Here is a 15,593-nt window from a genome sequence, read left to right on the forward strand (position 1 = left end):
AGTAATTGATTATGGTGTTGAATTGTGTTGCACTTCTCGGCTGCTGTGTGGAAATGACTTATGACCTTTGCAGCTAATGAGGAGTTGGTATTTGTACACTGTGTTATAAAATATGGTTGGGGGGTGCAAGGGAGGGAAGAAAAAAATCCTTTCCAATATTTAAGGGCACCTAATGTGAAAACCCAACTCTCCTGACTTATTCACATGTTGTAAATGTTGAAGTCGTCCTCTTCAAAATGCAGTAGTTCATTCATCATGACGTTGCTCCGTTTTGAAGTTATTACTTAATAAAGTTCTCTCCCGTTTTATTCATATACGTACAGGTGTATAATTTTCAGCAGCAGTAGAAGGATGACACGTCTTCGGTGCTGATACTGGTCTAAACATCTTGCGAATATTTAGATTCTCATATTTTTTCTTTATTTCTTCTTCCAAACTTCTTCTTCCAACTCTTTCTTCTTCCAAAAAGCAAAACGTGCTGCCAGCAGGTGGCGATAGTGTTCAAACAGCTGGTTGCAACCATCGTTAAATAGTAGTAGAAGAAGAAGCTGTCGTGTCATTTCCTGTTAGTGTGTAGCAGCAGTGTTTGATTTGAGACATACTATCTGTGGAGAATTTGCGTACTAGTTAGTATGCACACTATCCCGATGCATACTAACTTCTAGTATACTAAGAGAATAAGGCGATTTGCGACACAGCATTCTTCTCAAGCCAAAACGGCACATTTTAAGTGGGCGGGGCTTAAGCGTATTTTCTAATGTAAATATCTTTATTAAATGAGAGTTTTGTGCAAAACGACACATACTGGTGAGTATAATGTAGGTCCTAGAACAATTTAAGAGACACTTAAATCAACACATTAAGTAAAACCAATTTAAATGAAAACAATAAAGTAAGTAAGTAATTTGTATTTATATAGCGCTTATCCAGACCAGGGTCACAAAGCGCTTAAACTTACTTACTTACTTACTTAAACAATCAAAACAATAGTCATTAAAATATATACTTTAAAGGGCTCTGAGGTCTGTGGACCAGAATCTACTGATGGTTCCTGAACACGGTTCAGGACCAGAGGAGAGAAATCCTTCCAGACTGTTGCTCCTAAGCTTTGGAACGATCTTCCTCTCCCTCTGTGTTTGATGATCTACTGACTCCTTCAAGAAACATCTTAAGACATTCTTATTTGTGCAGGATTTTACCTGATTTTCTGGAACTCCTTTGTTGTTCTCAGTGTGTAAGTCTGGATCAGATCCGTGATGTAAGGAGGAGTCTGACCATGAATAGATCTGAAAGTCAGAACCAGAATATTAAAATTGATCCTGAAAGAAACTGGCAGCCAGTGCAGTTTTAAGGAGGACATTTTATACTGTATACTGATATGAATTAATGAGAAAAAATCAAATTTTTGAAATGTTTACCTCTTTTGAATTATTCAATAATAATATAAGTCATTGAAAAAAACCCAAAGACTAAATATCACAATATAACAACAGAAGCTCAGTACAAACAGAGATTTACTCCAAAGTTGCCTCAAGTGAGTTTCGAAACCCATGTTATTATTACTTTATATTTTAACTAACAACACGTCGCCTTCAACTAGTACACGTTATAAAGTTAAGTAGTAATTAAATAAAAAAAAAATTAAAAATGAATCACGTTTAGGAATTTTTGAAAGGAAGTCCCGCCTCCTCCCTCCGAGCGCGCGATCTGATTGGCTCTCCCGTGTTGCCAAGTTGAACCGCAGCCGTGCTCGAGGGTTTCGCGTTTTAATCCGCTTCTTTTTTAGATGATAAACCTCGACACGTCCTCACAGATCTACACCCAGAACCACCACTCGTGTCTGAGACCGGAACCGGAGCCATCATCGTGGTCTCGGACGTCATGGTGCCGCTGACTGGACGGTGAACGCGATCCTGAAGGAGGAGGAAAAAATAAAAGGGTGTTTCCGTCAACATCTTGGATGAGAAGATCCATCTGGAGGGTCGACACGAGAACAACATGATCTCCGGGAAGCATTTCAAGGCGCAGGAAGTCAGTTGCTGCATCAAATACTTCATCTTCGGATTCAACATCGTGTTCTGGGTGAGTGTTGAGTGACAGGCCGTTTGTTTGGTGCTTCCCCGGGTGTTCGTGGGCAGTGATGTTGTGAAGCTCTCTCTCTCTTTCGCTCTCTCTCTCCATCTCTCTCTCTTTCTGCATCCTTTTGTTTCTGTGGAGACAACATCTCTGGTGCTGCCAGGTAACACCGTGGAGGTGACACAACATCCTCTTCTCAACCCTCAACAAAAACAAACAAAAAAACAATCACGTGCTTTGTTCTCAGATTGTGAAATGAAACAGCTCAGTTTAAATGTTTATTTATTTTATTTTTAAATGGATTTCAGATTTAAAAGTCAAACCAGTATGTGACCCTAGAAAGGCGCTATATAAATAGAGATTATTATTATTATTATTATATACTGTAATTCTTCAAGGGCCACATTAAATTCTGGGAATGTCGTTAGGGGCCGTCGAGCAAAAAGAAAAATCCCTAAATAAAAAAAGGACATTCGTTATTAGACCATGACATTTATTAAGCTTAATAAGCTGTAATTTTATTCTTGTATATATGATTTTTTTTCAAAACATTTCTTCAACTAACTTATAAAAAATGTTTTTTTATTTTGGGGGTGGGCAATTATGATTCTTCAAGGGGCCACATTCAATTCTGTGAATGTTGTGAGGGGCTGTCGAGCAAAAAGAAAAGATGAAAATATCCCTAAAAAAAAAGGACATTTGTCATTAGGCCGTGACTTTTATTAAGCAAAATAATCTGCAATTTAATTCTGGTATATCTTGTCTACTGACTCCTTAAAGAAACATCTTAAGACGTTTTTATTTGTTCAGGCTTTTCCTTGATTTTCTGGAACTCCTGTTGTGTTATCAGTATTATCTTGATCTTTAAAATATATACTTTATTGAATATTGTTTGGATTCTTTAAGCGCTTTTTGACCCTGGTCTGGAAAAGCGCTATACAAATAAAAATTACTTACTTACTTACTTACTTATATATGAGTTTTTTCGAAACATATCTTCAATTAACTTATTAAAAAAATATTTTGAGGGATTAATATGTACTCGAAAAATGACACACAAAAAGTAAACAAGTCTTATTTTGAAATGTAAATGAATAATGAATACAAAATACATTTGTTAATGCATTGTAACCATTTATACATGATCATACTTTGACATTACGAGGGCCGCGTAAATACAGTCAAAGGGCCGCATGTGGCCCCCGGGCACCAGGTCTGATTTACACCATACGAGGAGCTGTGACATCCACAGACACTAGTCCTAGTTTGTTAACTAGAAAATAAATGTCACTGTAACTGTAAATGGTCAATTTACTGGAACATACTTATTTAAAATTAAAATTCAACAATTAAATCAAGTTCAATTGTCAATTACTGCTTGTTAAATGTCAACTTATATGTTGATTTAAGTGTAACTTAGATAGATGTTGGACCTATATTGCAATCATCAGTATGTGTTTGTTTGTACAAAACTCTCTTTTCGTTGAAATATTTACATTAGAAAATTAGCTTAAACTCCTACCACTGAAAACACTTTTTTTTCTGGAGATTAAATCTCGTTTACTATAACCACACCCACTCTGCTGTGATTGGTCAATCACCGAGGTTTGCCACCGCAAGCTATTAATCCCGGAAGTCTCCACCTCCAAGGGACTCGTTGTATAAACAAAGCGGGGCGTGATCACAGCTGGCTGGAGGAGGAGTGAAGCCATTATTACGTCATAATGGACTCCGCTTTCATAACCTCTTGTTCGCTGAGATTTCAGACATTTGAGAACTTTATAAAGTAATAAATTCAAAACATGGTCATGATGAGGAACTTACTGCAGATAAAGTTGGGTTTTTAGTTGCCTTTAAAAAAAAAGCATTATTATTAGAAATAACAACAATAATAATAATAATAATAATTATAATAATGTCTCCTGGTGCCCTTGGACAAATGAAGATCTCCTGAGTCTGAAGAGACTTTGTCGAAAGACTGAGCGTCTCTGGAAGTCCACTAAACTTGAGGTGCATAGACTTCACCTCAGGGATCTGATGACTTCTTACAATGAGATGGTAGAAACTGCTAGATCTGATTACATCAGAAAACTGGTAGCAGCAAATAGGAAAAACCCCAAAGTTTTGTTTGACACGATTAATTCTCTCGTGTCTCCTGCTCCTCAAATCACGCCTGTCTTCTGTGAAGCTGACAGCAATGCATTGTTGAGATTTTTCATTGACAAAATTAAATTGATCAAAGAGAAAATCTCTCCCCCTTTGTTTGAAACCCCTACTGTCTCTGAGACCCTCTCCTCCTCTTGGTCCTCCTTTACTGCTGTATCTTTGGGTGATATTTCAGCACTAGTGAACAAGATGAAACCCTCCTCTTGCTCAGATGACGTCCTTCCTTGTAGGCTTTTTATCAAAGTATTTGATGTAATTGGCCCCTGGGTTACCAATATGGTGAACCTCTCCCTTTCCACAGGGTTTTTTCCCAATGCATTTACACATGCCATTGTGGAGCCTCTGCTCAAAAAACCAGGCTTAGACCCAACTGACCTCAGTCATTTCAGGCCTATTTCTAAGCTCCCTTTCTTGTCCAAGATCTTGGAGAAGGTGGTGTCTGAGCAGCTGTCTTTGTTCCTGGATCAGAGCGACATCCATGAGAAGTTTCAGTCTGGCTTCCGTAAACATCACTCTACGGAGACAGCTTTATTGAAAGTGTCCAGTGACATCATGATGTCGGCTGACTCTGGTAAATTCACTGTTCTGGTTCTCTTTGATCTGTCCTCAGCCTTTGACACAGTTGATCACCAGATCCTGCTGAGAAGACTGAGGGATGAAGTGGGACTGTCTGGGTCTGTGTAAGAATGGTTCTCATCTTACCTTTCTGGGCGCAGTTTTAGTGTATCTGCCAATCAAATGAGGTCTGAATCGGCAGATCTGTTGTGTGGAGTCCCTCAAGGTTCTGTTCTGGGTCCTTTATTGTTTTTGCTGTACTTGATTCCCCTCGGTAAAATCATTCAGAGATTTCCAGATGTTTCTTATCACATTTTTGCTGATGACATTCAGCTATACTGCTCTTTTGATCCAACTGAGCCCCAGAGGCTGAACAGCTTAGTCAATTGTTTGCTAGAAATCAAACAATGGCTGAGTGAAAACACTCTACAGCTAAATGTGGACAAAACTGAAACACTGGTGATTGCTCCTGATGATAAGATTCCAGGGTTCAAGTACTTGGGTGACTTAGGTCAGTCTGTTAAACTGAGCCTGAGAAACCTGGGTGTTGTATTTGATAAAGACATGTCTCTTGTTCGACATTGCAGAAAACTGACCAGAAACTGTTTCCTTCAACTGAGAAAAATCTCTAAACTTAGGAAAATGTTGTCGGAACATGATCTGGAGCTTGTAATCCATGCGTTTGTTTCTTCTCGTCTGGACTATTGCAACAGTTTGTTTAAATGTCTTAACAAGAAGGATCTGTCTCGCCTGCAGTTGATTCAGAACTCTGCAGCGAGAATTCTGACCTGCTCAAGTAGAAGAACTCACATCTCTCCGGTCCTTAAAACTCTTCACTGGCTTCCAGTTTCTTTCAGGATCAACTTTAAAATTCTGGTTCTTACTTTCAGAGCTATTCATGGTCAGGCTCCTCCTTACATCACTGATCTGATCCAGCCTTACACCCCAGCTCGGGCTCTGAGGTCTGTGGATCAGAATCTACTTATGGTTCCAGAGAGGAGAGAAATCTTTTCAGGCTGTTGCTCCTAAGCTTTGGAACGATCTTCCTCTCTCTTTGCGCATGATGGAGTCTACTGACTCCTTTAAGAAACATCTTAAGACGTTTCCAATTTGTTCAGGCTTTTCCTTGAATTTCTCGAACTCCTGTGTTGTTCTCAGTATTATCTTGATCTTTAAAGTATGTACTTTATTGAGTATTGTTTTGATTGTTTAAGCGCTTTGTGACCCTGGTCTCGAAAAGCGCTATATAAATAAATATTACTTACTTACTTACTTCCCAATTGTTAAAAAAAAGGATAATATTCAATTTTTATGTGTGATATGGAAATATATTTTTGCAGGTATTTAAAAAAGTTTAGAATTTATTTAAATATACATTATAAAATATGACAAAATAAATGTTCTTTTCAAGGTCTCACAATATATGACTGTGATTCTCAGGAGAACGGTTACAGAGATTCCTTACATAAGGATTGCATCACAAATACCAGATCATTTAGTATTAATTTCCCACTTTTTTTCTGCTCGTGCTCGTGGACTGAAGGCAACATGAGCTCGTGGAGGGGAGCAGAAGACCATCTGTCCACAAAGGGCTGGCAGACCACCAGATGACCCTTCACACTTCATTTAGCACAAGAGGAAGTTTTTCCCAGCTGCCTTGTCGTAAATCTTGCCAGGAATTTGTCCTTTAAATGCTTTTATTTTGGCTTTACAGAGTCAACATCCAAGTGGTTAGTCTTCAACCTCTCAGCTAAACTTTTAAACAGACAGAGGAAACCCTGGACAGGTGGCCATGGTTCATCACACTGAATACTCACAGTTTAAAGTCAATGGGGTGTAAGATATATATATACAGTATATATATATTTTTTGTATTTTCATAAAGTGTGTAAAATTTCCAATGAATATTCAAATACTCATGGCATTTGTTCGTATATGTGTTGCAATTAAACTTCAGGTCACTAGATGGCAGCAGTCAATACATTCGCCGCATTTAAAGAAACAATGAAATGCAGTGACATCCGGGCCATAACTAAGGACGAGAGGATACAGTCGCTTTTGAAGCCAATGTTTGGCTAATTTAGGCTTCAAAACAAACAAACACAGTTACAGAAGTACTCTGGCCATACTTCAAATATATGGTTGACCCTACAATATGGCAATATATCGTAACATATTATATAATTGCGCCTTGTGATACCGCTATAGACCCCTAGTTGTCAATAGAAGTTAGGTATGTTTTTAGACTAAAATGATAGATCGAAAGTTTCAGATAAAAATATCTTGAGTAGTTTGCTCGTAAAAAGGAAGTTACTACTGTAAACATTAGAGGCAAGTGGAAAAAAATTGTCATTAGAGACTGTATAGGAAGTGAAAGGCCATGTTTGGTGAACAATCTTTTTTTTTGTGTGTATTTTGTTCTTCAAAAGACTCCACATGTTCCAGGTTCATCTTTTTATAGACAACAGTTGCTGCCAGTTGTCGAGCATGTTTCTGGGAAAAGTGTGGTCACCAGACGGTGCCCACTAAGTAGAAGAAAAAGTCAATTTTTGTCTTTTGAGTTAAGACCAAGATGTGGTACTAACAAGGAGTGGAGACAGAAAACAGAGCTTTAAGGTTCAAGAACAAGTCGACTGTAATAATAACTAGCTTTGTTTATCCAGGGCTATATTTGACAATGAAGTACATTTGACTGAGAGAGGTCAAAGACTAACTTTGGGTTATGGCGGGATTATAAATGATCAATACTTTTTTTAAGGGTTGAGTATTTTCTATTGCGGTTTGGGATTGACCCCATGATTAGAGCCAGTCTTTATGGGGCCAAGATGATATAAAACCAGTATTTTATGTTTGTAGACCAAAGGTCCCTGGTTAGTAGATCAGAGATATAGAAACTAAATCCGCATTTAAGCAATAAAATGTAACACTTTGAAAATATTCATGGAAAAAATGAGATTTATTTTCTTGAGAAATGTATGATTATTGGCAAAACTGAGGTTTATTGAGGTGCAGTTACACTATTATGACACTGAGGGCGCCAGAAACGACTTAAAAAATCTACGGCTAGGGTCTTTAACTTCATGCCACCATGAGAATGAAAAACTCCTTCTTAATCTTTAATTTTTTACGTTTTACTTTACTAAACATATTTTATTTTTCAATTTTTATTTCTATCATTTAAATAAGCCATTTGACATGATATACTGTTTATTCTTCTTTAACTGTAAGTGGTTCACAAAAAAGATGTACATAATATTAAGACACACATTCAACATATTAAAATAAAAAAAATGCAAATAACAATGAAAAAAAATGCAAATAATAATGAAAAAAAAAATGCAAATAATAATGAAAAAAAAAGAAATTAATGAAATATATATACATGGTATAGACAATATAATATGATGAAATAAAAATCATAAAATAAAACTGCTATTGAAAAAAAAATCCATGAAAATATGCATTTTTAAATTCTAAAGTTTCTTTTAATCAATTTTAATCAATTTTTAAACAAATGATCTAATAACTTTCATCTATATAATGCAGCATGCGTTTTGAATTTGAATTTTAATCCCATCATAAAGACGATGAGTTTAACAAAAGCCATCACAAAGTCTTTAATAATGGAGCAGCAAGTATTTTTTTTAATAGTTTATATTTCATAGATTTTCTTTTGAGTTCTCCCCTGATCCTGCAGCCAGGAAAATCTTCCTACTGTCTGCCTGACGAGGAACAATAATCATTTTCTTTCCGTCTTCCTTCCTCAGTTCCTCGGAGTGGCGTTTCTGGCCATCGGGTTGTGGGCGTGGAGTGAGAAGGTGAGTTCAGTTCAGAGACGACTCTGTGAGGAAAGAAATCCACGTCGTCGTTTCTGTCGAGCAGGAACCACAGAATCGGGAGAAAAAAAAAGGAATGTCACTATTTTTCCAATGGAATGTAGTTCTGCGTCGTTGTAGACTTTCTGATGGGTTTCCCAGAATGTTTTTTCCACTCCAGAATCAACAGCTGCTGCAGTGACATGAGTGTTTATAGACACATCAGTTTAAATGTGTTGTAATTGGAGATCAAACCTTAAGTATGGGATCATTATAGATGTGCGTGTCATTCATAGAACTTGAATCATGAGTCTTGGAAAGTCGCACTTAAAGCCACAATAAAACAACTAAACTGTTCTTATGCAATGTTGTTCTGTTTCTAGAATGTAGATATTTTATCAAGAAATTAGTCTGTGTCCATTATGATAATAAAACAAAGTAAGTAAGTAATTTTTATTTGTATAGCGCTTTTCCAGACCAGGGTCACAAAGCGCTTAAACAATCAAAACAATATTCAATAAAGTATATACTTTACAGATCAAGATAAAACTGATAACACAACAGGATTTCCAGAAAATCAAGGAAAAGCCTGAACAAATAAAAACGTCTTAAGATGTTTCTTAAAGGGGAACAACAATACGATATATTATAATACTGTAGTAACAAGGATATATTTGTAGTATTGTCCAGTACTTGACTCTGGTGTTGTAGAATTTACAGACCACGTGACTCTTGACCAAGTCAAAACTATTTTAATTTCTTTAGAAAGCAAAATAGGTCACATTTAAAAGCTGCTAGAGTCAAACGTATCCTCTCGTCCTCAGTCAAGTACGTTCTTTAGCTGTGGAGGATGTAATGATTACTGCTGAAGTCGCATTACAACCAAAGAAATGAACAAACGGCCTGAATATTTGCATGTTAAATGTAAATTTAAAAAGATATATATACAGTATATATATATATATATATATATATATATAATATATATTTAAATCGATACAGTGCTGTTGAATATCGATATGTTATCGTTAAAACAAAAATGCACTTATTTCAGCGATTAAAATTTCGTTACAACCCAACTTTTAAGTGGATGTTTTACACATTTCTCTCCGCAGGGAGTTCTTTCCAACATCTCTTCCATCACAGACCTCGGGGGCTTCGACCCGGTCTGGCTGTTTCTGGTGGTCGGCGGAGTGATGTTTATTCTGGGCTTCGCCGGCTGCATCGGGGCGCTGCGGGAGAACTCCTTTCTGCTCAAGTTCGTAAGTTCAGCGCAAAAAAATGCTTTCATTTTACCTCAAGTTGGCGGATTGTTTTGTTGGTGGGATATGCACAAAAAAGTATTTCAATTTAATTCATATATAAAATTCAAAGCATGTATTATTATTTTTACAATTATTAAATTAAATAATTTCTAAAAATAAGAGGTCAGATTTCTTTCTAATGATTTAATTTAAAGAATTAAATTAATATTGTTCTCGATGCGAAGCATTTTGAATTTATAATATTAATAATAATACATTTTATTTAAAAGCACTTTTCAAGAAACTCAAGGTCGCTTCACAAAAAATCACATAATACAATGAAAACACAACATGATAAAAACGTTTAATAATTTCATATAAAACTGTTGGTATAATGGTGAATATTCACGTTTAAAAGGCTATGAATAAACAAGCAAACATTTAATTTAGAAAGTCCAGTTTTTAATTATTGTTATTAAAATATCAAATATATAAAAAATGCTTAATTTAGAAAATATTCAGATTTTTAAATAAATGAACTATTGAATTCAATTTTCATTAAAAACAAATTCAACCTTTCAATATATAAATATTTTAATTCAATCATTAAAATAAATAATAATAATAATTGTACACCTTTTTAAAATGACAACATTTTCATTAATAATTTAAAACTTTCAACATTTTAAATCTGAAAATTCAACCATTCAATATTCTGATATTGAATACACTGATATACTTTCATGCATGGAGTTTAATTTAATCCTTGTGTTATCTCAGGGTCAATGTGACCCAATTGTCGACCTTGACCTCAGAGACAGCACAAGGGATACCACAAACACATTTGTATCCGGGCCTTTGGGTCACCTTGACCCGGAGACAACACAAGGGAATATCCAAACACATTTTTATTCGGGCCTTTGGGTCACCTTGAACAAGAGACAACACAAGGGATACCACAAACACATTTGTATCCGGGCCTTTTGGGTCATCTTGAACAAGAGACAACACAAGGGATACCACAAACACATTCGTATCCAGGCATTTGGGTCACCTTGACCCAGAGACAAGACAAGGGATATCTCAAACACATTTGTTTTCGGGCCTTTCGTCTTAAGTTTGCAAACGGCTCCCAGACTATGTACATTCCTGCAGTAGAATAGTTGTTTAAAATAGAATGTTGTTGCAGTTTTCCGTCTTCCTGGGCATCATCTTCTTCCTGGAGCTGACGGCTGGAGTCCTGGCCTTCGTCTTCAAAGACTGGATCAAGGACCAGCTCAACTTCTTCATCAACAACAACATCCGGGCCTACAGGGACGACATCGACCTGCAGAACCTCATCGACTTCACGCAGGAATACGTGAGCGAGCCGGTTGAAACGTTTAAAAAAAAAAGTGAGCTGAGCTAAAGTCAGTCTGCTGTCGTTCCAGTGGGAGTGCTGTGGAGCCTTCGGCGCCGACGACTGGAACCTGAACATTTACTTCAACTGCACGGATACGAACCCGAGCAGAGAGAAATGTGGAGTTCCCTTTTCCTGCTGCACCAAAGATCCCGCGGTAGGTTTGTTATCAGGATTTTAAAGGAAGTGTTTTCTGGGTGTTTAGACACAGGAGGTTTGACCCGGTTGTCGGTTCTGTCCTCGTGGCTCATTATCATTTCTTTTTCTCCTTTCCTATTTCGGGTGTTTGTTATTTCCTGTTATGTTTCCTGTCGACCCAGGCGAGCATGAAAGATTTATTTTAAAATAATTGAATTGAATAATAATAAGTATTGTTTTTTAATTATTATAATTAAAAAAAAATCAATTGTTAAAAGAAATGTCAACCTTTCAATGTATAAATTATAGAATTAAATGAAAAACAAACCAATTAAATGGTTAAAAAAGACAGTCAATAATCTGATGGCTCTCATATACTTCCCTATATTTACTCATAACAGTAGAAATTAAAGTAAAACTTGCTGTATTTTATCGACTTTACAAAACGAACAAGTCGATTCTAAAAAGACATTATTAACCCTCGTGCTGTCTATGGGTCAATGTGACCCAAAGACCCGAAAACAAATGTGTTTGTGGTATCCCCGGTGTTGTCTGTGCATATGTATTTATAGAAGGGAGGTCGTTCACCTTGACTTAGAGACGACACAAGGGATACCACAAACGCATTTGTTTTCGCGCCTTCGGGTCACCTTGACCCAGAGACGACACAAGGGATACTGCAAACACATTTGTTTTAAGGCCTTTAGGTCACCTTGTCCCACAGACGATACAAGGGATACTGCAAACACATTTGTTTTAAGGCCTTCAGGTCACCTTGACCCAGACACGACACAAAGGATACTGCAAACACATTTGTTTTCGGACCTTTGGGTCACCTTGACCCGGGGACAACACAAGGGATACCACGAACACATTTGTTTCGGGCCTTCGGGTCACCTTGACCCAGAGACAACGCAAGGGATACCGCAAACACATTTGTTTTCGGGCCTTTAGGTCACCTTGACCCAAAGACAACACAAGGCATACCACAAACACATTTGTTTTCTAGCCTTTGGGTCACCTTGACCCAGAGACAACACAAGGGATACCACAAACACATTTGTTTTCGGGCCTTCAGGTCATCTTGACCCAGAGAAAACACAAGGGATACCACAAACACATTTGTTTACGGCCCTTCGGGTCACCTTGACCCAGGGACAACCCAAGGGTTAATCAAACTTTGAATATAAAGTTGAATAAACTTCTAAAACATCTTATAATCGAATTAAATTATTTTATATTTGGTGACTGGAGTGAAACTGATGTTTCTATGAGAGGTTCTGGTTAAGACCTTGAAAAAAAAAAAAACACACTTTTATTTTGACGAAGGATCTGTAAGTCTTAACGTCTATTTGTCTCACTCCCTCTCAGTGAACTCATCACCTTGGTTGTCTCCACAGGAGGACGTGATCAACACTCAGTGTGGATACGACATCAGAGCCAAGACGGTGAGTTTTTTGTTCGCTCGTGTTGAAACTTGACTTCCTGGGCGAGTCTGAGGCGACATCATCGTACAAACATGATGTTCAACAACTGTCCTCCTCAAACCCACCATCCAAGAGGGATGACTCATGCTGCAGCCACGCCTCGGAGGCCCCTCCATACTCCCCCCCCCCCTTAGCTCCCCTTGTTGTGTTTGGAGAGAGAAGTCCCTTGAGTTGCTGGATCACGTGACTGGACCTCCTCGTTGCAGGACTCCGAGCAGAGGATGTTCATCTACATCAAAGGCTGCGTTCCTCAGTTCGAGAAGTGGCTGCAGGACAACCTGACGGTGGTGGCCGGGATCTTCATCGGGATCGCGCTGCTGCAGGTGTGCTGAGGAGGAGGAGGAGGAGGAGGAGCGCCACCTAGTGTTAACCATGTTGACTCTTTTTAGATCTTCGGCATCTGCCTGGCGCAGAATCTGGTGAGCGACATTGAAGCCGTCAGAGAAAGTTGGTGAGTTGGAAGGAAGGTTTACTTCCTGATTCTTACTCATAATAACAGTTGAAATTAAAGTAAAACTTGCTGTATTTTATCAACTTTACGACACAAGCAAGTCGATTCTAAAAAGACATGATTAACCCCCGTGCTGTCTATGGGTCAATGTGACCCGAAGGCCTGCACAACCTTCACCACTGCATATGCATTTCAGGCCTTCGGGTCACATTGACCCAGATATAATGCAATGGATACCACAAACACATTTGTTTTCAGGCCTTCGGGTCACCTTCACCCAGAGATAACACAAGGAATACCACAAACACATTTGTTTCAGGCCTTCGAGTCACCTTGACCCAGAGACAACACGAGGGATACCACAAACACATTTGTTTTCAGGCCTTCGGGTCATCTTTACCCATAGACAACACAAGGGATACCACAAACACATTTGTTTCAGGCCTTCGGGTCACCTTGACCCAGAGATAACACAAGAGATACCACAAACACATTTGTTTTCGGGCCTTTGGGTCACCTTGACCCAGAGACAACATGAGGGATACCACGAACACATTTGTTTTTTTAGGCCTTCGGGTCACTTTGACCCAGAGACAACATGAGGGATACCACAAACACATTTGTTTTCAGGCCTTCGGGTCACCTTGACCCAGAGATAACACAAGGGATACCACAAACACAATAGTTTTTGGGTCTTCGGGTCACCTTGACCCAGAGACGAAACAAGGGATACCACAAACGCATTTGTTCATGAATCTCGCAACCATTTTTACTATATCACCATTCAAAATAAAACAACATGGCCAGTTATCTCACAATAACCATTCTTTTTTTTTCAAAATAAAACACAAATGAAGGCCAGAATTGTCCGGCCAAGTCATTTTAATGTGGCCGGAAGATGGTTTCCTCAAAGAATCTTCAGTAATGAAGGGATTTCTACTACTACAGGAAACATTGTGTCTCATTTATCTGTATTAAAAAAAATGTAATTTCAAATACAAGATATTGATGTTTTTTTGTTGCAGTTTGTTCACCTAAACCGGCCTCTAAATTCAGTCGGTGGAGAAGATTTTTTTGCAAGGTAAGCATTTATTATTTTTCTCACCAGCACATGACTGCAAATAAAAAATTAAAAAAATGCTGATGCTGCACTTTTTGCCACAGGAGCCTTCACTGCAGGGAGTGAACACACAGCCTCAGGTGCATGTACATAGAAAAAAACATTTGAATGAGCCTGAACCATGTAAAGCTGTACATAGCCGTGTGCGAGCATAGATGGCGCTGTGGTCGTGTGTTTTATTCTAGGGTCGAAGGTCAACTTCCAAGGCTGATGCACAGCATGACTTATGTCCGAATCATAGTAGTGAGTACGAGTCAAAAAATGAGAAGTTAGTGCCGCAGACTACGATGTTTTCACAACGTAGAACGTTCACTAGGATGATTTATTGTTTTATCTTGTTCGACTCAAGCACTTTAATCATCATGCAGTTGCACACAATGTCCACCAGGGGACGCGATTTTTATTTGTTCCTATATTGTTTACCAAATTCATCCGGTTGCTCTCAACAAGATGTTGTTTTCCTTTTCGTATTTTTGCACATATTATTTTGTGCTGTTGTATATACTCTTCTAAGTCACGTGTTTTTATTCACAACATCTGACAAAATCTACGACGACGGATATTATTTAATGTGAGCGTAGCATGTAAAATGAGCGCGACTATTTTTTCTGGCTACATTTATTTAATTTGCAGCGATTATATCGAGATCCAATGTATATCATGTATATAGTGAGTTCTTCTCTTCTTCTGTCTGATTGTAAAGATGGATATGTTTGCGTTTGTTTTATTCTTTTCTTTTCTTTTCAATGCTAATCTTACGATTGTAACGGTCAACGACGGAGACGCTTCTGTCCACTCAGTGCCAAACTTGTTTCTTCTGCAGACACGTTTCCCCCGCGATCGTGTGAAAAACTCGACTCCGGCAAGTTGTAAATACCATTAAATGTGTCTTTGTACAACTTTCATGTGATTGTCAAGCTTTTTTTTCTAAAACTATAGGATTTGAAATGGTCAGTAAATGTAAATTACTCTAAAATATTTGATAAAAAAAAAAGGAAGATACCGTAATAACAGTATTAAAACTCTTATTAATCCTATTTAATGTCTTTTCTTTAAAGAAAACCAAGTTGTTGGGATCCTTTGTGACCATAAGTCTGCCATGTGTTAGTGTTTCTTATCTGACCTTTGACCCCTAATCTCGT

The 15,593-nt window shown here is 37.8% G+C and overlaps 1 protein-coding gene across 2 annotated transcripts; it reads left to right on the top strand.

Moving 5' to 3' along the window:
• Nucleotides 1–1,715: 1,715 nt before the first annotated feature.
• On the top strand, nt 1,716–15,354 carry LOC148089418 (tetraspanin-5). 2 transcript variants are annotated; one of them, XM_087783786.1, is made up of 10 exons: nt 1,716–2,082; nt 8,565–8,615; nt 9,728–9,874; nt 11,046–11,216; nt 11,287–11,412; nt 12,794–12,841; nt 13,087–13,203; nt 13,270–13,331; nt 14,357–14,412; nt 14,496–15,354. In XM_087783786.1, the coding sequence occupies exons 1-9, from the start codon at nt 1,999–2,001 to the stop codon at nt 14,367–14,369; spliced, it is 819 nt and encodes a 272-aa protein (XP_087639912.1). In that variant the 5' UTR covers nt 1,716–1,998; the 3' UTR covers nt 14,370–14,412; nt 14,496–15,354. The 2 variants fall into 2 exon arrangements, with proteins under 2 accessions (XP_087639912.1, XP_087639920.1); XM_087783794.1 differs by lacking the exons at nt 14,357–14,412; nt 14,496–15,354 and having other exon boundaries at nt 13,270–13,335.
• The last annotated feature ends 239 nt before the right edge of the window (nt 15,355–15,593 follow it).

This window comes from Callionymus lyra, chromosome 1 (assembly GCF_982586985.1).
Source record: "Callionymus lyra chromosome 1, fCalLyr1.hap1.1, whole genome shotgun sequence".
NCBI classification, from domain to species: domain Eukaryota; kingdom Metazoa; phylum Chordata; class Actinopteri; order Syngnathiformes; family Callionymidae; genus Callionymus; species Callionymus lyra.